The sequence below is a fragment of the Spermophilus citellus genome (assembly GCF_964194105.1).
Source record: "Spermophilus citellus genome assembly, chromosome: 1".
Lineage (NCBI taxonomy): Eukaryota > Metazoa > Chordata > Mammalia > Rodentia > Sciuridae > Spermophilus > Spermophilus citellus.
The window spans coordinates 220,613,694-220,640,266 of NC_138182.1; the positions used below are offsets into that span (position 1 = coordinate 220,613,694).

Below are 26,573 nucleotides of genomic sequence, written 5' to 3' on the forward strand. Positions count from 1 at the left end.
CTCTACTTTCCTACCAATGTCTAAAGAGTTTACTATTCTTTAGCCATTGAGGCCTTCTTCCTTCCCCCTTAACTCTTCAAGCTGACTCTTGTCTAAGGGCTCTTTTTGAGAAATTTAAAGCCCATAATCAAAAGATAATCCCTCCTACTTTCACTTCTCAATTTAAGTAATAAGTTCTTTCTTTTTAGCACTGGAGATTGAACCCAGGGGCACTGTACCACTGAGTTATATCCCAAGTCCTTTATTATTATCGTTATTTATGTATTTGTTTATTTTGAGACAGAGTCTTACTAAGTTGCTGATGCTGACCTCAAACTTTTGATCTTTCTACCTCAGCTCTGATTCACTGGGATTATATTTATGTGTCACAATGATAAGTAGGAACAAATTCTTCATCAGAAAATGAAAATAAGAAATTCAAAATTCAAAGTTTCTTTTTTAAAATATTTTTTTAGCTGTCAATGGACCTTCATTTTATTTATTTACTTATTTATTTATTTATACATGGTGCTGAGAATTGAACCCAGTGCCTTGCACATGCTAGGCAAGCACTTTACTACTGAGCCACAACCCCAGCCCCAAAATTCAAAGTTTCAAGAAACAAAAATTAAATCCTTTTTTCTTTTCTTTGCTATAATAATAATTATCCTTGGTTCTTGACACAAAATGACCATTGGTTCATGCCTTATTTGTGGGATTTCTTTTGTATTTATAATGTAATAATTAAACCCTCTACAGAAAATAAACCATAACCCAACATTCAACTATAATCCAGTCTCTCCACCTGATGTCACTATCATTCTGAATATATGATACAGAAGATCTCAACAGCCCTATCAACAACCTTAAATATTTACAGAACATTCCACCAAACATTAGCAGAATATACTTTCAAGATTATGTGGAAAATTCCCCCACAGTGACCATATGCTGGGCCACAAAGTAAATGCCAAGGAAAAAGTTTTCAATCAAAAAAAAAGTATGACACACTCCTGGGTCCTGTGCTAGGGTGGATATTAGATGGGATGGGGGCAACTTTGAAGCAGCATTTGGAGGATACAATGAAAAAATCAGTCCATTGTTGGAGTTGTGTGCAGATTCACAAGGATTTAATCTAGGTGGTTGCCAGACCCTGTCAGATGAATATGCAAGGGTGATATATGTTGTAATCCAGCAAGCAAACCAAACCTCTGACCATACTGATATTCCTGTGGTTTGCCTAGAATCAGACAATGGAAATATTATAACCCAGAAATATGATGCCATTAAGATGGCAGTGCACAAAATGGCCTCTTGGTGTCTCTCAACAGTTCTCCAGCAGACTTTAACAGGGACTCAATCCCACCTATGTTAATTACTTGATAAAACTACTTTAATTCCAAAGATTGGACCATTCATTTAATGTGAATTGGGTACTTTTTATTTATTTTAGAGCAAGGTACTTTTTAACCAACCTATCAGGATATTAGTAAGAAAGAATCCTATTTTGAAGTAGCAGGTCCAGGTCACTTTGCATATAAGATTTTGTTATGTTAAATAAATTTGCGTGGAACAAAGTTAAAAAGCAAAACAAACAAACAAAAAAGTTATTACACCATAATAAAATTAAGCCAGAAATCAATAACGTATCTAAAAAAATCCCTAATGTTTAAAAATTAGCATATGTCTAAATGATCCATGGTCAAAAGGTAAATTGAGAGGAAGTCAGTAAATATTTTGAGCTGAATTAAAACTAAAACCTAACAAAACTTGTGGCATGCAGCTCAAGCAGTGTTTGAGGTTTATTTACACAGACATTTATTAGATAACAGCAAAGGTATCCAACCAATAACTATAGAGAATTCCAATAATTTTATGTTGCCTCAGCATTCATTTTGAATTTGGAGTTAGACTTGCTGATACCAGAAGCAAGGCTTATTTTTCATTTCTCTACTTCTTCCAAGTTCCCCACTGTAATCAATCTAGGATCTACCTTATACCAATACCTTCTAGGAATCCTTATAGGACATACAATCTAACTCCTCTTACTGACCCCAACACTCTGCATGGACTACATAGATCCACCACACTGACCTCCTTTCAGTCACAGAAGATCTCACAGAACTCACACCAGCTCACTTTGAACCCACCAGCTGGAATTCTTCCAGATTTAGGCTGGAGTAACACCCTAGAACCCACTAAAGGGTTTAGTCACACAGGTCCTCTTCCCCTCTCTTGCTCCCCATCCACTGGCTGAGTGCATCCCAGATGGATTCTCTCCTCCCCTGTTGGTCCTGTGAGGTATGCTGCCCTCTTCTTTCTGGGATCTATAAGGTAATAAAATTAATTGCTTTACCCCATTTCCTTTTTTGTTGTGCTGCTTCCTGCATCTGACCTGACATATCCAAACCTAATTTCTTTTCCTGTCAGGGATTTCCTAGAGTGGCTATCTTACTTAGGATAAATTGGACATAGGTCCAACAAGAGCTAAAGTGTCTCCCAGTAACACCTACCTGTAAATGTGGCACCTGGTCACAAGTTAGAGGCTTAAGCATAGGATAAAGAAATGTCCTGTGAAAAGCACACTGAAAATATCTATGACCACATGCCCTGGATCTCCATCAGGGTGGGACTAGAGTTTTTAGTCATTCTCCTGGGGGAGACCCCACCCCCAGACCAAAGTCTTGACTTTCCTTTCGATTATTTTTAAATGTACTTAGATACCTGTCCCCTCACACCTAGAGTATTAACTTTACATGATTAGAAATCTTTACTGCCATACCCTGGTGCATAGAAAAACATTTTTTAAAAAATTTGTTGAGTGTGCCAACATAACAGATACCTCTAATATTAATTCATTCTAAAGGGAAAATACGAGGTTTAAAGAGTTAATTAAATGAATAGCCCAAGGACGCACAACCAATAAATGACAGCTTTCAGGTTTAAGGCCCAGTCTAACTCCAAAATTTGGATTTAATTACTATGCCACGTTGCCTCACTAAATTTTACAAATTACTATGCGGCTTTTGACTGTGATTTAAATTCAGGATTCTAATTTTCTAAGCTGTATTCTGATGGGTTCCACTCCACCACACAAAACCACAAGACAGCAGCCCGACCCGCCTGCGACCCTGACGTGCCAAGCCCGGGCCGGTGGATTTACGGAGAGCGCCTGCGCGGCCCGCGGACGTCGCGCACGGGGTTCTGGGATGGGTAGTTCGCGTTCCCCCGTCCCTGGCATTCACCTGAAAAAGAAATAACGATGCAAATTACATATCTGTGAATTTCATCAAAACCAAACAAGACGCAGGTCCTGGCTCAGGAAAGTGATGCAAATGCGTCTTTTTCAAATGAGGCGCCGACCTCGGGACAGGCGCCGCATAGACACCGCGTGGGGTCCTTGATTGGGCGGGGCTTGCTCGCGGTGGTTTGTGGTTCCTTCCTGTGTCGCTTCTCTCTTTCGCTCGGCCCGGTGGCGTCGACAAGATGGGTGAGCTTTGCGTGGCTAGGCTGAAGGGCCCGCAAGCGGGATCTGTGGTCTGGGAGCGGGCAGGGGCACGGGGATAGAGCTAGGAGTAGGGTTCCAAGGGGGAGGCCTAACGGGGAGGCAGGGGAGCGCGGCTTGCGCAGGCACATGGTCCGGCGCGGAAGAAGTCCATGCGGGCGAAGCGCCGCCGAGCTCGCGTTATCCAGGGTAGCTGACGCTACTCCCAGAGCATTACCGCGAGGCCTCACTTTTTGGAAAAATTCACCCACTGTTGCTCCTTTGTCCTCTCCTTAGTTGGTTCGTGAGAACTTTGAGGTCGAATGGCCCCTGGGACTAAGATATATGCTGCGAGGGTTAAGGGGCTAAGGTGTACAAAATGACGTGGTCGTAGTTTTGCGGAGGAATTACAATGATTTTTATTTTTAGGCAAGTGTCGCGGTCTTCGTACTGCCAGGAAGCTCCGTAGTCACCGACGGGACCAAAAGTGGCATGATAAACAATACAAGAAGGCCCATTTGGGCACAGCCCTGAAGGCCAACCCTTTTGGAGGTGCTTCCCATGCAAAGGGAATTGTGCTGGAAAAAGTGTACGTGTAGTCTGTTGCTCCTTAAGTCTTGTACTCTGCGCCCTAGAAAGAAGTACGTTAGTTGAATTGTCTTAAAAAGCTGCAGTAAGATTCTAGGTTTTGGCGTAGCCATGTTGGGGCATTTAGGGGGAATTTTGAAGTTGGTAACATAATGCTTAGGTGTTAAATATAAAAGATTTTAATTCCAGCGTTGGTCTGGGAGGAGTTGGGATACAAATGGGGGACATAAATTAACACTTTTGTGTGGAAACTTTTACAAGGAAATGATACCCATTAAGTGGGCAATCATTGTAATCAAATAATTCTTCTACTTGAGAAAACTAAGGTAAATAGAAGTGACTTGTCTGAGGAAATACAGCAAAGATTGAGCCATGTGGATTTGCCGGTATTTGGTTTTAACTTTTAATTGTTGACTTTTTTTTTATATTGTCACGTTTAGTGATAGTTATAATTTGAAGCAAGACTTTGTAGCTCTAATTCTTTAATTATCTTTACAACTGTGAAGGGACTACAGCTTTTCCTTTTATGCTGTGAAAAGATTGAGAAAAAACTTGTTTGGAATTACAGGATTTGAGGGATTTAGACTGGATTGGAAAGATGAAACAATCTAATTAGTTCTGTATTTACTGTATGTGTAACTTTTCAAAAAGCCAGTTCATTCAGTGGGGCATGATAGCAAGCTCCTGTAATCTTGTGAGGCAGGAGTGTTACAAACTGGAGGCTAGTCTTGGCAACTTAGGGAGACCCTATCCCAAAAATCAAAGGCTTGGGGATGTGACTCAGTTGAAGAGCACCTCTGGGTCCAGTCTCCAGTACTGCCAAAGCGGAAGAAAGTTAACTCTATCATACTATTTATTTTAGAGGGGTTGAAGCCAAACAGCCAAATTCTGCCATCAGGAAGTGTGTCAGGGTCCAGCTGATAAAGAATGGCAAGAAAATCACTGCTTTTGTACCCAATGATGGTTGCCTGAACTTTATTGAGGTGAGTGTTTCAAATAAGTTTAATTGTTTTTGGTTTCTGATTTGGAGATGGGCTCCCCCGTTTTTTATCTAATGAATGAGAATTTTCTTTTGTGATTGTCATTGACACCAGAAGTAAACTTATTCATTTATTTTCAGGAAAATGATGAAGTTCTAGTTGCTGGATTTGGTCGAAAAGGTCATGCTGTTGGTGACATTCCTGGAGTCCGATTCAAGGTTGTTAAAGTAGCCAATGTCTCCCTTTTGGCCCTATACAAAGGCAAGAAGGAAAGACCAAGATCATAAGTTTTGCTGATGAAAACAATAGTAATAAATTTTCATATTCCAGAAATGTTTTGTATTTTATTTTCTCCCTCTTACTACCACAAGTTACGTTGTGTGCTTTACCAGTTTTAGGAAATGGAAGAATGATTATTTGAGCATTTGTTAGTGGGATTAGTAACCTAGAACAGTTTCCCTTTCTCCATGGATTAAAGGAAATAATAGGTATACAAAATATGGTCCAAAATAGGTATACAAAAGTATGTTGAATTGATTTTGTTTTTAAACAAAACCAATGAAGGAAGGATAGTCTTTTCAATAAATGATGCAAACTTTGATTTTGGAAACAATAAAACTCTCAACCTACACTTCACACATAGAAAAATTAACTCAAAATGGATCACATCAAAAGGGCTAAAATTAAAAATACAGAACCAAGTATTAGAATGTGGGGTAACTGGATCTCATTTTTGAAGGAAATAAAGAGTAATACAGTCACTTCAGAAAAGTTGGGCAGTTTCACATGAAGTCGAGCATATTCACCATGAACCAGTCATTGGCCATTGTACTCCTGAGTAGTTATCACACAAGTTAAAATATCTGCACATACAGTATCCTGTGCACAAATGTTTATGGCAGCTTTATTTGTGATAGCCAAGAAGTGGGAACAACTTCAGTATCCTTCAGTTAGCAGTTAAACTGGTACACCATAAGTTAAATACTATTTAGCCAGAAAAAGAAACAAATTTGTTACAAAACAAAAGCATGGGGGATGTGGCTTAGTGGTTGAAGCCCTTGGGTTCAATCCATGGTACCAAAAACCAAAAAGGGTTGGGGGGAGACAGGGTCAGGCAAGGGAGTTTATTTGGAGTTTACCGAAATCAATGCTTGTGATGAAATTTCATAGTACTACACACCAAAATAAATAAAAGTATTTAAAAATTGATGAACTGTAAGTAAAGTCTACTTAGTAGTGTTGTGTTGATATCTATTTTCTGGTTATGAAAGATGTTATTTGGGAAAGCTGAGTGGCACAATTTTTGCAACGTTTATTGGGTGTGTGTTATATAATTTGTTCCTATACATAATAAGTTGTGAACAGGTAGTTAATCTGTATTAGTTCTGTTTGCCCAGCAAAGTTCAAATAAATAAGAAATTGTTAGAGCAAAAAGAACTCGGAGATCACTTAGTCCTAAGGTTCTCAAATCCAAGGAACATAGAATTCCGTAAGCCATTAGTGTTAGATTACAAATATCAATTTTCTGGGAAAACAATCTATCTTGAAGGTGCTCTAAGGAGAATCTGTCTTCTGACAAACTCAGGTAATTCTTAGGTAGCAGTCCCCTGGTTTTCCCCCTTGTAGGAACCATTGATCTTATCCAGCCACCTCATCTTACAAATTAGAAGCCCAAAGAAGGTAGCTCTTAAGATTTTAAAATTAATTGCCCAAATAATCAGGATAGCTGAGATCAGAACAATAGTTTGTTCTCTAACTGAAATTGTTCCAGTCAGAATGTCATCCCATTGCAAAACAATAAACACTGCCTTAACAGTAGCTACTTAACAGTAGTCAGCTCAGGCATATAAGCTTCTGTTTTGTGTCTTGTGAAGGGAAGAATGGTGTTATAATGTGATTAGTAATTTTTTGTAGGTGTGTTTATATGGAACTATTGGAATGTTTCAGTGATGTTCTGGAAAAAATTTTTTGAAATGCCATTACACAATGTTTCAGATATATGTGGCTTTTTTCTTTTATTTTTTGACACAGCTGAGAGACATTTCTAATTTGACATATATATGAATATGAATGTGTATCTGTGTATATTAAATTCCTGTATTTCATTCTCGGAAAAATGTTTAGTTGCAGGATTTGATCACACAGGTCATGTTGTATATAATATTCCTGAATTCTGTTTGAAGGTTGCCGAAGTAGGTAACGTTTCTTTATTGGCTTTGTACAAAGTCAAGAAAAGAAACCAAGATCATAAATTACCATATTACCATAATATTTTAACTAATAACTATATATAATCTGTATTTAAACCTATAAAATTTGTTTGAATACATCCTTCAACTATTAATTTACATAATTCTGAAAATGTAGTTGGGAAGATTATCTTCCAGGTTTTGCTAAACGTTTCTGGTTTCTAGCACAATCCCTGTTCTTACTTGGTAAAGTGATGCTTTGTGAGTTTATGAGCAAGAAAAGTGGATTTTTAAGCTTATTAATTGCCATGGTAATGTCACCACAGGAACTCTAGAAGAAAGCATGTAAACTTTTGACAGTTAAATGTTTGTAATCATAAACTGGTTGTCTGATAGGAGAAAATAATTTTTTAGAGTGGATACATTTGGAGGAAACAACAGATAACCAGTATTTCCAAACATGCACACATAGTCACCACCTCATTCAGAAAGTCTCTTAAGCCTTTAATATGTAATGTGTATCTTTAAAAACACATATCCCTCATCAGCCAGGCATGAGCACCATCTTAAATTCCTTCCTCCAATGCATTCTGCTTCCCAGACAAGGCGATGCCAAAGAGAACCAAACCCTTGGGATCATCTAGTGGAGTACCAGCACTGTGGACAGGTCCTTTACCAGTGATCTACTTAATCAATTTGTGGCAGTAAGATATGGACATGATTCTGTTTTCTAATCTATTCCCAGTGAAGGAGGAATTGCCATTGTTTAAAGCTACCTTTCCAAAACTCACTGTGGTTAATTATACATCATGGGGGGATATATGATATTTGGCTGAGTTAAAGTGTAGGATAGAGGCAGCATGCCCAAATTTTCAAAATTCATATGCTAATTAATATATTATGGTGCTGCTTTACCTCTTTTAGCAGCCAGCTAATGTTTAAGTCTGTAAAATAGTGAACAGGGAAAGTCATGTTTTAAAGCTTTATTTCAGTCACAACTGAGGATAGTTAGAACTGTCACTTGTTGAAACATGTTTTGTCCATTAACACTTGCTTTGGAAACAGACATGAAACAGATTGTTTCATCATCTTTTTTTCTCCAACAGCTTTATGAATTCATTTATAATAAAGATTTTTTTTCCTAAATAGTTTGACAGCTTTGGGTTGTTCTCTGTGTGTGTGTGTGTGTGTGTGTGTGTGTGTGTGTGTGTGTGTATGCGCGTGCACGCCCATGAGACACATGCACACACAAGAATGACTACTTTCCCATTCCTCAGGTTCCTAACAGGTTATAAATATCTTTAGGTTCTTACATCCAGTACCTAATAATTGATTTTGTTCTTTCTGCATTTTATACATTATGTTTATAATAGGTGCATCTCCCCCTATCACTAAACCCTCTTCCTCTTGCCCATGGTGTATATGTGTGTGTCTCTGTGTTAAATACTGAAAGAAAGCTATTGTGAATTGGAACTCATTTGGCTAGGATTCTTGATCTAGGCTTGGTTCCATAGATGGATTTTCAAGGATCTAGGGACCTTCTGAAACTGTATGCAGAATTTTTCTGATTACTACGCACAACATTTTTTTTTTTTTATTTTTCAGAGGGAATCCTACCCAAGAAATCAGGTTATGTTTTGAATCTGTACAACAGAGAGCAGATTTATAATTTTCCATTTTAATCACAGCTGAAAACAATCAAGGGAAGTTATCTATGGTTTGACATATCCCCAATATGGTGAGATTCTGTGGATTGTCTTAGCCTGATTTTCACTGCTATGACAAAATACCTGAGGTTGGGTAATTTATAAAGAAATGTGGTTTATTTAGCACACAATTCTGGAGATTTGAGAGCATGATACTAGCATCTGCTCCCCTCTGGCAAGGGCCTCATGCTGGATAGCAAAACAATGGTATGAGTGACTGCAGAAGAGAGATTTAGGGAATTGCAAGGCTCACTTATAGCAACCCATTCTGCAGGAACTAAAGCAGTCTCAAGAGTCCTGAACCGCTCCCCATGAGATAGCATTAATCCATTCATAAAGGCAGAGGCCCCATTGATAAGTAACAGAAGTGAGCAGTGGGAACATGAGGTTAAGGGGCTAATAGACTGGGCCTATTTGCTGACTCCCACAGACTTTCTTTTAAAAAGCAATCTACTTGTGGCCCTGTCATGTCCTAAGTCAATAGGATGTGCCACATTTTCAACAAACAACATGTTATCTGCAGGAGAAATGAAGGCCCAAAGATTTCTCCCTGCCAATAAGAACACAAGTTACCCTGAAGTGGGGTACTTTTATGACCTTTATACTGATCAAAGGTTCCAGAACTCAAAAACAGGATTCAAAGGATTTAGCTCCCTAGTTGATAGAGCCTTCCCTACTACATTAAAAGAGAATGAGACTTTAAAGTTTTCGCCATTTCAGAGGAGATTGGACTTCTAAATTCAGCTAGTTTCAAACCCCTTAACAAGCATCTTTCCTCCAGCACCATGAAAAATGCACTATTCCTTATGGAGATAATCTGGGCCACCCTGGCCTATACTGTATACTTCCCTCTCTTATCTCATCTCCCCAAATAAACTCATGCTTGTTGTTCTGTGTGACATGCTTGAATCCTTCCTGCAAGTTTGTAAAGAACCTATAGTCTTCAGAATCCCACGAATGCCTTGAGGCCCTCTACCTGCTTTTGGAACTACAGTTCTGAGAGTGGTTGAGTCCCCACTACACACAATACCTGTGACATAATGACTTCCCACTAGGCTTTGTGGCTTAAAGTTTCCACCACCTCAATACTACCACACTGGGAACCAACTATCCAGCACAAGAACCTCTGGGAGACAAACCATATCAAACCACAGCAATGATACAGTCCACAGAGTCTGCAAATGTACATTTCCATCCTGCTTTGTACTAATTATGGTCATCTTAAAGTTGCCCGTAGACACTGGTAAATGTAGCATCAGAAAGGGTATAAAGTTCACCCTCAGGAATAAAAGCAGAGGACAAAAACCCAAAGTTGCTTTCAACATCCAAAAATGGAATAAAAAATTGATGAACAGAGCAAATCAAATGTTCAGTCTGGACCTATGACATAATGACATAATGCCTGCAATGACCTGCACAGCAACAGCAAAAGATCACAAGGAGGGTCAACGGAAGATTAAGAAAAACAGAGACATTTTAAGTAAAACTGGGACCAGGTAAAACTAACTCCACATGTTTATTATATAGGCTTTCATGAACAGGAAGTTTAACTACAGAAGCTCTGCAAATTGTTCAAGGCTTGTGAGTTATCAAGAGGCTTCTCTGTGCACCATAAAGTTACAGTATTAGCAACATCCTGTGGCTGTCCTACTGCACCCAGGAAGCCTGTTGTACTGGAATATCTGAAAACTTGGTGTCAGAGCCAAGTGTCAAAGCTATTCACATATCCTTGCGTTTTGGCAAGGAATATTTCCCAGGCTTGTCTTTTGCCAACAGCCCAGGATCAGCTGGTGACTGGCTCATTGGCTTCCACAAATGCCTATGATTTGCTTTAAAGTATTTGAGGAAATAAAGCAATAAGAAAAGGGTTAAATGCAGTCACTATTATGGCAGTATGTAAAAATGTGATGTGTAACCGATGTGATTCTGCAATCTGTATTTGGGAAAAAATGGGAGTTCATAACCCAACTGATTCTAATTTATGAAATATGATTTGTCATGAGCTTTGTAAAGTTGTGAACATCCAATAAAAAAAAAAAAAGAAAAGGGTTAAATGAACAAATGTGACAAAATCTTGTCATTGACTCCCAATTATAGGAATGTAAGGGTTCATTGTACTATTTTTTTCTATTTTTATAAGTGTTTGAAATATTTCATAATAATTTTGAAAAATTGCATACAAATTCTAATTAAGTGCCACAACACCCTGGTTATACTGGAACCAGTTACATGAACCATCAGGTCTGATAGGAACAAAATGGAGATGTGGGGACATTCAAGTGACAACAAAAAAATAGAGAACTGAACCTAGCACGCTGAGAAATACAGCATGTTGGAAAGAAACAAGAATCCACGCAAATTTTAGCAAGATGAGAAAAATGTTCAATTCAGTAATAAAAGCAAAGAAAAAATTTTCCAAGATTTAGGGAAATGGTAAAAGACTGTTAGGAAAATAAACTGGCATAGCCTTACTGATGAATGATATAGCAACATGATTCCATATCCTTGGATTTGTTAATTTCCTTAGTAACCATGTAACTTAAACAAAAATGGAAGTACTTGATAATGCGTACATTTTTCAGTGAGTTACATTCTCATAGCCCTGGGGGAAGGGGTTCTGTCTGTTCCCGTGATCACCATATCCCTAGAATGCCTTTGACCATGCAGAAAGTGTTAAGCAAACAGTGAGAATTAAGAACAAACAAATGTCAAATAGGAGAGTTATTTTGTACATTCTGATATTGAAGAAATCCTTGTCATTTTAAATTAGATTTTCAAACAACATTGGATGATGTGATAAATGTTCCAGATATGTTAAGTGGGAAAAAATCAGGATATAAAACCATACATAGAATGATTTTAATTTAATGTTTAAACTAGCACAAAGAAATACATTAAAATTTTAACTGCAGTTATCTAAGTAGTTTTACAAAAAGAGACAAAGTTGTCCTTTTTTTTTTTTTTTCTTTCTTTTCTTTGTACTGGGGATTGAACCCAGGGGTACTTTGTCACCAGGCTACACTCCCAGCCCTTTTTGTTTTACATTTTGAAATAGGGTCTGCAATTGCTAAGTTGCTTAGGTCCTCATTAAGTTTTGCTGAGGCTGGCCTAGAATTGCAATTCCCCTGTCTCTGACTCCAGAGTTGCTGGGATTAAGACTTGCACCATTGTATCCAGCCTGAAGTTGTCTTTGATCACTTCCAATCCAAGTTCCCACTCTCTACTCTGAGGTAATCACTGTTACAAGTTTGGAGGGCTTTCTTCAGACCACTTTATATATTTTCACACAAATATGGTGTATATGCATGTAGAAAACATGCAGTATTAGTACATTTTGTGTATAAATAATTTCAAGTTGCACACATAGTGTCTTAGTGAGTTTTGTGCTGCTATAACAGAATACCACATAGTGGGTAATTTATCATGAACAGAAATTTAGAGGTTTATGGTTCTGGAAGCTGGAAGTCCAATGTCGAGTGATCATCATATGGTGAGGGCCTTCTTGTTGCATCAAAACATGATGGAAAGCATCACATGGGAGAGAGCAAGTGAGCAAAAGCAGGCCAAACTCATCTTTTTATAAAAAAGCCCTCTCCCAAGATGACAGCACCAATCTACTCGTGAGGGCAGAGCTCTCGAGACTACTCATCTCTTAAAGGTCTCGCTTCTTAAGGCTGGAGATTAAGCTTCCACTGTATATATATTTGTGGGGAGACACATTCAAACCACAGCATGTAGTTGATATCTAATTTTATTTTTTTGTTTTAATTCACCTGCCCATTTTGATGCATGGAAATTGGAATTTATTACCCTTTAACTGCTATGAAGTATATTTAATTTAGCCATCTTCCCCATGGGTAAGCAGAAAAGGCCTGGTTATTCTTTACCTGAACCTATTGGAGGAGGAGGTTGCATAGACTACATCTCACTCCACTTCTGGTGTTGGAAGAAAGAAATCATCTCAGAGGATAGGGCAGGTGGCACTTCCCAAAATAAGGAAGCAAGTTCAGTTCCTGATATCTAAAGAAAGGGGACTGTGGAGCCAGTCTATGCCTGAGCAGGGACTACCAGTTTAGATTCCAAAAAATAAAAAGGGTCTTCCCTTTTTCTCCATATTTCAAGGACCAGAACATGGTACTCCACACCTTTGAGTGTCAAGTTCCAACTTCAAAATGTCTAATATTTCTTTTTTTCCTGTCACCATTCTGTGATAGGAACTATCCACCTTGGCATGGCCTGACCTTTCTCCAGTTTCTTTGCCTTATAATCCACCCAATATACCAGTTCCAAATGAGTTCTCTAATAACAGCTCTTCCTAGTCTCCTTTATAGTTAAAACCCTTCAAGAGGGCCCTATTGGATCCTACTCATGGTTCCCTTCTCAGTCTGCCATTACCCCTAACTTAAATATTCTTGGCCTTCTAGTCTCTAACCAGATTCCTTTCATTCCTTTAAGTCCCACATCCCTAGGATTCTTCCCCTGGGCTCAGTGATCACCTACATATTCAAACATTCAACAAGGATTTATTGAGCACAATTAAGTACCAGGAATCATGAAAATGCCTGTATACCTTTAAATAATTATGCACCAAAAACTGTAGACATACTGAATTATGATCTGTTAACTTATCTGCCTCATAAATATTGAGTTCTAGATATTTAAAATGTTTCTAAGTAATCCAAGAAAGCACCACAAAGTTATGTTTTATTTATCATCATGTGTAATTATTTGAATGGAGTAATATATGTGAGTTATTAGTTCATTTTTAATAATTTAGAAACTGGAACTTAGTGATCTCTAAAATCCTTTCAATAATAAACATCTAGAATACAAGATACTCGCAACATACCACTAGATGTCGCCACTGACAACACAAATGTTAAAGCAAAGGCTTGCCATCATGGTTGCTTTTGGTAGCTTTAAAGAACACTACCAAAGGTAAAAATAAGAATGTAAAAATACTTTTATACACAATCTCTACAAAAGCATTAAGGAGTACCTTAGAGATCTCTATGCCCATGAAAGTAGCCCAGTGCCAGGAGCACAAGAATAGTTAAACACTTCCTAGCTCCTTCTAGAAAAACCCTTAGTAATTTGCTGATCAGCAGTTTAAAGAGGGAGTCATGGAATCTTAGAATTGGAAAGGAGCTTATTTATCCATTAGTTTTTAGATCTTTTGTAATGCCAGATTTGTGGGACCCCAATAGACCCCCAGGAGCCGAATCTGATGCAATCACACAAGTCTTTATTGCAAACTCGAGCCTGGACTCACAGCGGTCCCAGGGAGTGAGTCCTGGTCCTTTGTTCAGTGAGATTTTATAGGTTTTGGGGAGATATTCTATGCATTACAACATCACACAGCAAATCATCACACACTGCGGGAAAATCAAACAACAACTCTTAACATTGATTAGCACATTCACTGGCAGGAACAAGTTGGGTAGGGGTGATTGGTTAGTACAAGAGGGGGATTCCTTTGAACTGATTGGTTTAAACCACGAGGGGTGTACATGTTAAACTACATGGTTTCCCAACATGTTATCCAACCACCATAAACTAGTGGGGGTCATCTGGCATCCCAGGTATTTTCCCTGTCTCATGCTGATTGGCTAGGGGGTTGCTATGGGTCTTCACCTAGCCTAACTGAGTCAGGGACACCTGGAGCCCCGGAGCTCTCCTGTTATTTGCAGACAAACAACTCAGCAGGGTGAGCCTAGAAAGGCTCTGTGGGTTTTTCCAAGGACAAGGGTCACTCCCCCTTCTTGAGGACAGGCCTTGAGGTAGAAGCTGCTGTTATTTATTTATTTTCAAATAAATAAATCCTCAGCACCACATAAAAAAATAAAATAAAAATAAAGATTTTGTTCATCCACCGTCCTCGGTCGGTGAGCCTTCTGGGTCCTGCAGTGTGGCAGAGCTTGCAGAAACCCGGAGCCTGGATCTGTGAGTTTCTGGAAACCTTTAGGGACACTTCAAATCGACAGAGTAGAAACTATCCTGCCTCAGAACCACACAGCTAGATGGGAAGACGCACAAACAAAATGAAAAAACAAGGGAATAAAGTGCTCCAAACAAACCAAGCTACTCCCATAAGAGAATCCATCGAAGAAATGTCAGAGAAGGAGTTCTGGATGTATTTAGTAAAAATGTTCTACGACTTAAAGAATTATATAAGAGAGCAGGCACAGGAGTTTTGCAGTAAAATAATAGAATCTCTTCAGGAGATGAAAGATCACTTCTGTAAAGATATATTAGAGGTCTTGAGAAGAAACAAAGAAGAAATCATTGAAGGGAAGGAATCACTAAACCAACTTAAAAGTTAAATGGAAAGTACCACCCACAGATAAGACCATTTAGAAGATAGAACCTCAGGCAATGAAGACAAAATATTTAATCTTGAAAATAAAGTTGACCCCACAGAGAAGATGATAAATTGCGTGACATTCCCTCACCCAGACACCATGCCTGAACAGCAACTGCTAAAGCCAACCGAGTGGAGCTACTGTGACTACTTCTGGGCTGATAAGAAGGATCCCCAAGGCAATGGCACGGTGGCTGGATTCCAACTGCAGCTCCAAAAGCAACTGAAGGGCAAACAAATGCAGAAAGAAAGGTCTGAATTCGTCCGAGAGAGGATAAAGATTGAAGAGGAATATGCAAAGAACTTGGCTAAGCTCTCTCAGAACTCCTTGGCTGCACAGGAGGAAGGCTCCTTGGGAGAAGCCTGGGCCCAGGTGAAGAAGAGTCTGGCAGATGAAGCAGAGGTTCATCTCAAGTTCTCCGCCAAGCTTCACATCGAGGTAGAGAAGCCCCTAATGAACTTTCGTGAGAACTTCAAGAAAGACATGAAAAAGTGTGACCACCATATCGCTGACCTCCGCAAGCAGCTCGCCAGCCGCTACGCGTCAGTGGAGAAGGCCCGGAAAGCCCTCACAGAGCGGCAGAGAGACCTGGAGATGAAGACTCAGCAACTGGAGATCAAGCTGAGCAACAAGACAGAGGAGGACATCAAGAAGGCACGGAGAAAGTCCACACAGGCTGGTGATGACCTCATGCGCTGTGTGGACCTCTACAACCAGGCCCAGTCCAAGTGGTTTGAAGAGATGGTGACCACCACTTTGGAGCTGGAGTGGCTGGAGGTGGAGAGGGTGGAGATGATCCGGCAACATCTGTGTCAGTACACACAGCTGCGGCATGAGACAGGCATGTTCAACCAAAGCACAGTCGAGCCTGTGGACCAACTGCTTCGAAAAGTGGACCCGGCCAAAGACAGAGAGCTGTGGGTCAGAGAGCACAAAACGGGCAACATTCGCCCCGTGGACATGGAGATCTAGACACACCTGTGCAGCTCCGGGGGTCCTGCCCAGGAGAGGGGCTGGGGGTCCCATGGAGAGGGGGTGGTGGCTCCCGCTCGGTGAAGCTGCCCTCCCACCCACTCTCCTGTCCACTGAGGAGAGAGGAGAGAGCTGGCAATTCCAGAAGGGTGATCTGGATGGCTCAGGTGGGGAATCCCAAATATTCCCAGGCCAAGAAGACAGACCTGCAACCTCGCCCTTGTCTCCAAGACTGAAGCCCCCCCAAACCCCGTGCCGTGCTTGTTGCTCTGAGAACAAACTGAGGCTGGAACTTTGTGGTCCCTGCTGAGTTCCACAGGGGTGGCCGTCACATACTTGTGCCCTTGGATGCCCCAAAGCCCATCCTTCACCTGGTCCCTTTATCTCCCAGGGCTTTGGAAGATCAGGGAAGGGCTGTCTCTGCCTCCAAGCCAATATCAGGATCAGAGTCATGGATAGCAGGCGCCGTCAGCTCAGCATGCACCTAGAATCCTTTACGGCCCTCCTCTCTCTATTTTTCTCATTGCATTCTGGGAGCCCAAATCTGGCTTTTCTTGGCCACTTTTCATTCCCATGGGTCTTGGGAAGGCCTGTTTTCTGTCTTCCCTGACCAACCCTGCCCAGAGAGGTCAGGATGGAACTACCTCATTCGGCAAATTAGCCCCAAGTCAGAGCATTGAATCACGGTTCCTATCAGACCAGGCATCATCTCTGAAGTCTCTGGAAATCCTGATCCCTCCATTCCTCAGCTGCTTTCTCAAGGCAGTCCCTACCCCCACCCTGCCACCCCTGCCCAAAGTTCTCCGCCAGGGAGACCTCCTCTAGCTGTGTGCATGTCCAAAAGCTTTGAGAGATGGAGATGAGCCAGAAACCATATGGGGTCTGTCTCCCATGGTGTCCTGTCCAACACGGGGCTACCCTGACCCCTGCTCTCCCAGGCTGCCCACCAAGGGCTTAATAGGGCTAGGTCAGTCCCACATGGGAGACAGGTTAGGGCAAGTCTTTGTCATACTCCATCTGCTTATGCAAGATAGGGTTTGGACTCTGTATGAGCATTGCAGACTCTCTCTCCAGAGTCTGCTGTCCAGGTGTGTCCTGCCACCTGGACCTCCAGCTCCTCCGAACTTTCCAGAGCCCTGCACCAAGCCCTTGCTTGGTGCTAGCACCTCCTTTCCCTCTGTCCATCTTCCCTGGAGGAGCCTGAGCCAAGCATGACTCGGGAAGCTTTTCAGCACTACCCCTGGGTTCAGCCCGCCACTTTCTTTCTACAGCAAACACCATCTCCACCATCTTAGCCTAGAGAATCAGCCTGAGGGGGCTGGGAGAAAATATTGACCCAGTGAGCAAGGAACAGCTTCTAGCCAGAAACCCCTGTCCTGAGAGCCCACCTTTCTTCATCTTTCCCATGGATGGCTTTCGGCTTGACCCTTCCGTCTCCCATGGGGGCAGAATCCTACGAGCCCAAGATCTTTCCCTCCGTTTTACATTGCTAATAATGGATGTTAATCTTGAATCCTTCAGCATCTCTTCCATTGAATAAGAATGGCTTTCTCATAGTTTATTTTAGAAAGATGTTCAATATACTAAAGCAAACCAAAAAAAAAAAAAAAAATGGAGTCACATCAGTTTCTTACTTGGAGCTAGAGTTCAGTCAATATCACAAGCACCCCCCACACACACACACACTCACATGCATGCACACCCACAGAGATGCAGATAGATTTCATGTGTGGTATCAGACTATGTATGCATGCATGCACATACAGTTAAGCTTCATAATGGCATTTTGGTCCACAACAGATCAATCAATATGACAGTATGCACCATAATGTACCATATAGCCTAGAGGTATAAAAATAAATAAATAGATATAATAAAGGTGGTTCATGTTTCTTTTATTTTTTTAAATATTTTTTAGTTGTGAGTGGACATAATATCTTTTTTTATTTTTATGTGGTGCTGAGGTTTGAACCCAATGACTGCCTCGTGTGCTAGGCGAGCACTCTACCACTGAGCCACAACCCCAGCCCTTAGGTTTGTATTTCTCAGAACATAGTCCCATCAAGCTATGAATGACTGTGGTTGAAATCAAGTTTCAAAAATAAAAAAAATACTCTTTGTGCAATAAACTTTGATATTTTCCTTTTTATGTATTCTTCATTAGAAAAATACTGGTCATAAACTAACAAACTGAGTTTCCCTGATTTAATATGCCTCCTTACATTTAATACATAAGAAAAGAGGGGCTCAGGTGAAGTGACTTCAGTTAACAGAGTGACCCAGGACTCAAGGCTTTCAGGACACCCACTGGTTTTCTTTTGGAAGGAACTGGATAAAAACTGAAAAGTGTCCTTGCCATACACCCAACCCCTCCTGTGCTTCTTTGTCTTCTAAGTCATGAGGCCAGTATAGTGTTGCAAAACAAACTGATGAATCTATGTATGATTAGTTCATTACATGCAGCAGTATTTTTAAAATACAGGCTTTTCTAAAATACAAATGTTATACTTTAACTTGTCTATTCAAATTCCCTAAATGGCTCTTTGTGGTCTTTAGGCCATGTACAAATTCTCAGAGTGGCAGGAAGGCCCTCCCAGAGCTGACCCCAGAACTGCCAGCCAGCTTCATTCTTCATTCCCCATGTTTACCTTTGAGGGTTTTCCTCTACTCTCAACCTTGCTGCCTCCTAAGTGCTTCAAGAGTCTACTCATCCTTTTTCTGCAAAGCATTCCTTGGCACAGTTGCACAGTTTCCCACACCTGGGTCATAGCAGGCACCCTATCCTTGAATCTCTTTCTTGTCATCATCCCCACTGGACTGGACTTTTTTTTTTTTTTTTTTTTTTTTAGTTGTAGATGGACACACCACCTTTATTATATCTATTTATTTATTTTTATGTGGTGCTGAGGATCAAACCTAGTGCCTCCCATGTGCTAGGCAACTGCTCTACCATTAAGCCACAACCCCAGGCCCTAGACTGCACACCAGCCAGGGTTATGTCCCTCAGCTGCTATCCCTGGCACCCCACTTAGGGCTTAGCATATAACATGAGCTTGATAAATATCCCTGAGAGATTTTATATGATTCAGATGCAATACTTATCTGTAAGAATATTTTCATATTCTTACTCTCAAACTTTATTCCTAAATTTAAAACTTCACAGGATCAGCTCTCTGATTAACATTATGTTAATGGTTTTGAACAATGCAGAACTCCACTTCCAAGGGTATGAATAAAAACAAACTTATCATGAGAGAAATGTATTAAAAAAAAAAACAGTTTTGGTCTTTTTTTCTCTTGATTTTAGTCAGCTTTTTGTTGGGAGGAGAGGGTAATTTTGTTTTTTTAACTGCCTAGTACTCACTGATCCACACCGTCTGTGCTCCTTCTGCTGGACAAAGTGCTCTCCAACTCCCTCCCAGGACCTACCTTTCCGAATCCACTCAGAGGGGCCATTCTTCTGCACATGTGCAGAGCACACCAAAAACAGTGGGTCTTAAATTGCCTTCTATCCACCACAAGCCAGAGGGAGATCAGAGAAAAGGAGAAATGAGTAACAGGTTCCAGTGACGAAGTGCTGTGAGCAATGAAAGGAGCTATCAGTGGAGGCTGCTGTTGTTACCGCTGTTGACCGGTGACGAGTCCTTGCTTCCCCGATGTTGAAGAATAACACCAAAGAAGCACGCCAAGGCAAGGTCAGAGTAGAGATTAGAAGTTTATTAAAGGACAGCAGAAAAGACTTCTCCCGGAGGAAGAAGGGGACCCAAGAGGTGGAATCCGTGGAAGTGCGGTTGTTTCCCCTTTTTATAGTTTTGGTGATGGAATGTAGGTTGGAAGGCCCGAGGGGTGGGACACAGGTGGGCCAAAAAAGTAATCCGGGCAGGAAGGACTTCTGAGTCAGCACCTTCAAGTTTGCTGGGGGCTGTTCATTAACACTTCTTTGAGGTGGACTTTGGCCTAGGGCCTTTTCAGGACTTCATTAACATTCCATGAGTCGTCCTGCGTTTCCTGGAATCATTCTCAGCATGGCCTCCATTTTAGATTTCACTCGGTATTAGACCCGATTTACCTAACTACACTGACTACCTGACTTTAAATCTGGCTTCACTGTGGTGTCCAAGTTGGCTTTGTGTGTTATTCTCGAATTCGGGACCCCCAAAAGACCACCGGAGACCCAAGATCCATGTAAGCAGCAAAGAGGCCTTTATTGCGAGCTACCTTGGTCCTCCGCACGCACACAGCAACTGGTGACGCTCAGAGGCCCCAAGCCCAGGGTTTGCAGCAGTTTTATACATTCTTTGGAGAAGTCAGGGACCCCCACATACATCATAGCATCTCTTAGCAAATCATCACACACCACGGGAAAATCAAATAACAACTCTAAAACATGATTAGCACATTCACTGGCAGGAACAAGTTGGGTAGGGGTGATTGGTCAGTACAAGAGGGGGTTTCATTTGAACTGATTGGTTTAGGCCATGCGGGGTGTATGTGCTGGACTACATGGTTTCCCAACATGTTATCAACTACTATAAACTACTGGGAGGGTCATCTGGCATCCCAGGAATTTCCCTGTCTCATGCTGATTGGTGGCTGCTAGGGGGTTGCTATGGTCCCCACCTAGCTGAGTCAGGGACACCTGGCGCAGCAGATCTCTCCTGTTATTTGTAGATAAACAACTTAGCAGGGTGGGAATGTGCCTAGGAGTGCTCTGTGGGTCTTTCCAAGGACAAAAGTCATGTCCCTTCCTTGGACAGGCTCTGCTCTGAGGTAGAGGCTGGTTTTTCATGTGGAAAAGGTGAACACATGGACCAGGCTGGGAACCCATGGAAAGATGTGGAGAAGAAAGCATTTCCGGTCAGGAACCAGGAGGAGCAAGGCTGTTATCCTTTATCAAGGCTTATTCCCTGTAGCATTGTGTTGAGTATGAAACACATTCAGATTTATGTATTATTTGATTTTCTCTATGCCCTTGTCAGGTAAGCAAGATAGACATTGTGGTCTTTATTTTAGAGAAATAATAAAAAACAACAACAACAACAACAACAAAGGAGATGAAGGAAATTGGCTCAAGTCACTCAGCAGCTAAGCAGACTGGGTCTAGTCCTCAGAACTTCTGCCGATTTTACAGACCCAACAGTTCAAGTAGGCCTCAAAGGACAAGTAAGTGAGTTTCCCCAATGTACAAATGAGGAAACTGAGGACTCAAAACGCAAAGCAAATTTTCCAAGGCTACACAAAATCAGCCTTATTCTCCACTGAAGGTGCTTTGCGTTATATTAGTTGGAGAGGAAATGGAGAGAAAAAATTCTTTTATCACAGAGAAAGAATTTTGTCTCTTTGAGGAAACAAAAGATTTCCTAATTAATTAATTTATTTTAATTAGGCATATATGGTAGCAGAATACATTTTGATTTATTCACACAGTTGCAGCACAACTTTGAATTTCTCTGGTTGTACACAATGTAGGGACACAGCATATGTGCAGCATACGTGTACCTAGGGTAATGATGACCATCTCATTCCACCATCTTTCCTGCCCCAAGCACCCTCCTTACTCTCCCTCCCTTTTGCCCAAAGTTCCTCCATTTTCCCATGCCTCCCCACTTCTAATGTTTAATTATTGATGGGGTAACAATCTGTTAGTACAGCTGCATTTTAAAAAAGGTAAATTTTTATCAATCAAGAAATTCAAAAAAACATATCTGAAAATGAAGTTGCCTAAGGAGATGGATCTATCTGGGGAAGGAAATCTCCAAAATCTATACGCAGTCTTCAGAATTTGTATTGCCTCTGATGAAGTTTCAGGTCTTTATCAATCAGAGAATAAAAAGGTTTTTTTTTTTTTAATTTAAAACAAAACTACCTTGGCCCAAAGGATAAATAGTATTTCCAGACAAGTACATAATTTGGCTGATTTTATATATATATATATATATATATATTTTTTTTTTTTTTTTTTTAACACCAGAAATGGCATGGCTTGGGAAATGACTTGCTGAGAAATCTGTGTTTACATTAGGGAAAGTGAGGAAAAAAAATCCCTTGCAGAGTTGAAAAGATGTTAAATGGTAAATACTAAAATGCCCAGCAAGCATATAAACAGGCTCCTATTCTAGCATGAATATGTGCAGCTCAGCATTTTAAAATTTACTTTTAGCTTTTCTAACAGTTTGAATTAACCCCTTCTCTCCTCTGCTCTCCTTCTGAGAGTTCAGCCCTTAACCTGTAGATGTGGATTAGGGGTTCTGTCATGGTCTTTCTTGAATCACCAGCAGACAATCCCTTCACTCTAACAGTGATTCCTTATTTCATAAAGCCATCTCTGACCCATACGAGTAGGCTACTACCTTAGTCCACTTTATGTTGCTATAACAAAATACTTGAGACTGGGTAATTTATAAGGAAAGAAATTCATTTGGCTCATGGTTCTGGAGGCTGGGAAGTCCAAGGTCAGGCTGCTGTATCTAGAAAGGGCTTTGTGGTGCTTCAACTCATGACAGAAAGTAGAAGATAAATCAGCATGTGCAGAAGAGCAGAGGGGACAAAGGTGGCTGACCTGCTTTATAGCAACCCACTCCTATGAGAATGAATCCAGTTCTGCAAAAAATCCATCAGTCCTTCTTGATAACATAGCCACTATTGAAAGGTCTCACCATTTCTAAACACCATTATATTTGGAGTCAAATTTCAACATGAATTTTAGAGAGGACAAACCATATATATATATATATATATATATTTTTTTTTTTTTTTTTTTTTTTAGTGAGAGAGGAGAGAGAGAGAGAGAGGGAATTTTCAATATTTATTTTTTAGTTCTCGGCGGACACAACATCTTTGTTGGTATGTGGTGCTGAGGATCGAACCCGGGTCGCACGCATGCCAGGTGAGCGCGCTACTGCTTGAGCCACATCCCCAGCCCCAAACCATATTTAAACTATGGCAGCCACATGGTGAATAAATGCCCCGTAAATTTTCTTATTATTCATGTAAGACAACCCATGACTTATAGTTTTTGACTTTATGATGGTGTGAAAGGGACACACATTTAGTAGAAACCATACTTTAAATTTTGAATCATAATATTTTGCTTGGCTAGTGATTTGCATTCCAATACTCTCTCATTGATGCTCAGCATCAGCATTGAGCTGCATTTTCCTGTCAAACTTGAGATTATTGGACAAACAACCAATATTCTATAGGATACTGTGTTGCCAGGGTTGGAGGGATATTGTGTTTTGTGTTTTAGCATCTAATCATGTCTACATGATACCTAGTCGTGTGTGTTTGTGAGATATTCAACACTTTTTTTATACAACAGACTTTGTGTTAAGCTATCATGTTCAGCAAGTTAGGTGAACTTTAGACCTATGGTATTTTCAACTTATTACGAGTTTATCAGGATGTACCCTCATGGTAAGTTGAGGAGCATCTGTGATGCCCAGATGAACATTTGAAAGCAAGTTCACCTTGCATAAAATTGTAAGGCAAAATAATATCTATCAATGCCACAATAAAAGTACATTTAAAAAAAGTAGGAGAGGTTATCCAGGTTTCCATCAGAATCACCCAGAGAGACTGTTTTAGAAGTTGGCCCTAGCATTTGTAACTGTAAAACATCCTCAGATAATTCTAAAGTACATTCTTTGTTGAAAGAAACTAATCTAGATTGTCTCAAGGGCCAACCAAATTTTTCTCCTAATTTCAGTGCCTAATAAATTAAAATGAAAAACAAATAAAAAATCCCCAACAAAAGAAGCAATTAAAACAGACAATGGGGGCTGCGCTTGCCTAGCATGTGTGAGGCACTGGGTTTGATCCTCAGCACCACATATAAATAAGCAAAATAAAGATCCATTGACAACTAAAAAATGTTAAAAAAATAAACAAACAAACAATGATGTACCATTGTGAGTGTGCGTGTGCTTATGTGTGTGTATTTGTGTGTGTGTGTGTGTTGCTGGGGATGGAACCCAGGGTCTCACACATGCTAGGCAAGTGCTTTACCACTGAGACCCATCCCCAACCCCAAGGTTTATCTTAATATCTTACTGTTAAAACTTATTTATAAACTGAGTGAATAACAATTAATTATAAAAAAGGTGAACACTCGATGAATATTTGTATAATACTTTCCAATATTTTCTCATGCATTAATAATCTTAGGTGGTTCTCACAGAAACCTCCGAGTTAGCTTATTTTCTTAAAAAGAAGAAGAAAATAAGTCTCAGGGATATGGAGATTTGCACAAAAAGCTCCCTACTGCAGTAGAGCAATTATGGATTTGAGAATTGGAGGGACAAAATGAATATTGTTTTATTACTATAAGTAAAAAATTTAATGTTTAAATATTTCCTATAGCCTTAAAAAACTTCTAATCTATACCATACTTTGCTTGTTAAAGCACATTACTTCACTTATAATAAACTATTGTGGCTGGGTACAGTGGTGCACGCCTGTAATCCCAGTGGCTCAGGAGGCTGAAGCAGGAGGATCATGAGTTCAAAGCCAGCCTCAGCAATAGTGAGGTGCTAAGCAATTCAGTGAGACCCTGTCTCTAAATAAAATACAAAATAGGGCTGGGGATGTGGTTCACTGGTCGAGTGCACCTGAGTTCAACTCCTGCTGCCCCAAATATTGTGCTTTTTCTTTAATCTGTTTTTCTCTCTCTCTCTCTCTCTCTCTCTCTCTCTCTCTCTCTCTCCCTCTCTCTCCCCCTCTCTCTCTGAATAAATTAGAAATAATTAATTTTTCCTGAATTTGATTATGGGAGAATAATTTAGGAAAGGTTATTATGTTTATAAAAGTAGTTTTCAGGAACATATATATCCTGTACTTTAATTTTCATCACATTATATTAAAATGAATGCATAAATATATTTCTCCATCAATCTCCATATCAGAAAAAGGAATGTGAAGTGCTTAGCCCAGAAAAAAATGACTTGTCAGTGCCTCAATGATGTCAGGATTTATAGTATTACTGAACTAGATTCATTTTTTGTTATTTACAGTGATTTGTATCTTTGACATGTTTTTTTCTAAACATTCAGTCTATCAAATATGAGTTGCCACAGACATTTTTTTTCCTGGGGGAAAAAAAATTCCATGTCAAATCTTGGCAATGTGGAATATTGCACAGTTTTGATCTCATTAAAACCAGGGCTGGTCAGGTAAACTCTTGATGCTCTTCATGCCACAATCTGTAAAATCAATAGAAAAATCTGAAAACAAGAACAAAACAAAAACCAAGAGAATAAAAACAAAACAAAACAACAACAACAACAAAACACACTGTTGACTGAGCAATAAATGATTATTTCAAGAATATCAGTGCTATTATAAAATTGTCTACACTTGTAGCTGGTTGAGTGCTACTTACAAGAAAGTAAAATGCTTCCTAAACAACTGGGTAGTGCATTGTTGGAGAACTAAAGAACAAACCAGTGTTCAGTCCATTAAAGATGAAAACAAACTTTCCAGATAGAGGAATGTATCTAAGTGCAAGAGAAGCACCAGAATCTTTCTAACAGCAAAACATGAAATGTAGGCTTTTCTTTTTGCCTTGTCAAAGGGCATTTGACTCATCCTGAGAAGTTGCTATGGCATAACTGAGAGGAAGATTGAGCCCAACAACCGGCCCTACGATGCTCAGCCATGATGTAATATAGTTGATGTTCCTAGGAAACAAGAGAAATATGGAAAACATTAATATTTTCATTGTCATTTTTGGATGAATGGTAGAAAAGCAGTTAGTCATTGACAAGAACAAAAATGAGGCTTTCTTTAAGGAGGAGTGCCTACCTGGAATTCAGCATTTCTGAATGCCAGCCCCATTATTTGACAAGAATTAGAAGTCCATAGAGGATGTTAGAATCCCTCACTAAGGAAGTTGAAGGACAAGATAAGCAATGGGGATCCTGACTCCCCTTGATGACTCAAAATTTACACCTGAAATTCACTGCATTTATTAAGGCAATGAACTTCAGTGATTAGGAGCATGGTTTTGAGGCAAAAATGTTTTGGATTCAAATTCCAGTTTTACCACTTAACTAGCTTCGTGACCCTGGCAGAGTCTTTAAATTCCTTTGTGTTTTAGTTTCTTTCTCTGTAAACTGAGTAATATAATGGCACTTAGCTCATAGGGATGTTATAAAAGTCCAATTTGTTAATATCTCTAAAGCTCTTAGAACAGCACCTAGCATATAGTAAAAATCAATGTTTTAGTCATTATTATCATATTTCTGTTTTAGCCTAGCTTTTGGAGTTACAGAAAAAGATTTACACTTTTAAAATCAGAGTAGGGGCCAATGTAT

The 26,573-nt window shown here is 40.0% G+C and overlaps 3 protein-coding genes and 1 pseudogene across 7 annotated transcripts in view; 3 read left to right on the forward strand and 1 right to left on the reverse strand.

The window, feature by feature from the left end:
• The first annotated feature begins 1,025 nt into the window (after window positions 1-1,025).
• On the forward strand, window positions 1,026-3,239 carry LOC308656173 (ragulator complex protein LAMTOR5-like; annotated as a pseudogene). Its single transcript has 2 exons — window positions 1,026-1,296; window positions 3,044-3,239. The product of its transcript is annotated as a ragulator complex protein LAMTOR5-like (transcript).
• A 79-nt stretch (window positions 3,240-3,318) lies between these two features.
• Window positions 3,319-5,364, forward strand: RPS23 (ribosomal protein S23). Its single transcript, XM_081285167.1, has 4 exons — window positions 3,319-3,469; window positions 3,893-4,052; window positions 4,914-5,034; window positions 5,172-5,364. The coding sequence occupies exons 1-4, from the start codon at window positions 3,466-3,468 to the stop codon at window positions 5,316-5,318; spliced, it is 432 nt and encodes a 143-aa protein (XP_081141293.1). The 5' UTR covers window positions 3,319-3,465; the 3' UTR covers window positions 5,319-5,364.
• Window positions 5,365-15,360: 9,996 nt separating this feature from the next.
• On the forward strand, window positions 15,361-16,501 carry LOC308655130 (growth arrest-specific protein 7-like). Its single transcript, XM_081304973.1, has one exon. It carries the CDS (start codon window positions 15,388-15,390, stop codon window positions 16,258-16,260), a length of 873 nt encoding a protein of 290 aa, XP_081161099.1. The 5' UTR covers window positions 15,361-15,387; the 3' UTR covers window positions 16,261-16,501.
• Window positions 16,502-23,189: 6,688 nt separating this feature from the next.
• Window positions 23,190-26,573, reverse strand: part of ATG10 (autophagy related 10) — a 300,282-nt gene continuing 296,898 nt past the window's right edge. For all 4 annotated transcript variants that reach the window (XM_081294504.1, XM_081294501.1, XM_081294502.1 and 1 more), the window contains one exon: window positions 23,190-25,937. In XM_081294504.1, coding sequence (XP_081150630.1) covers window positions 25,826-25,937 — 112 coding nt within the window. In that variant the 3' untranslated portion in view covers window positions 23,190-25,825. The remainder of the gene's footprint in view (window positions 25,938-26,573) is intronic.

Bases quoted from the DNA above. Each gene is read 5' to 3' on its own strand.
- RPS23 (XM_081285167.1), top strand. The intron at 4,053-4,913 runs GTACGTGTAGTC...TATTTATTTTAG, and splicing joins GGAATTGTGCTGGAAAAAGT to AGGGGTTGAAGCCAAACAGC. The intron at 5,035-5,171 runs GTGAGTGTTTCA...ATTTATTTTCAG, and splicing joins GTTGCCTGAACTTTATTGAG to GAAAATGATGAAGTTCTAGT.
- LOC308655130 (XM_081304973.1), top strand. From the start codon at position 15,388: ATGCCTGAACAGCAACTGCTAAAGCCAACCGAGTGGAGCTACTGTGAC.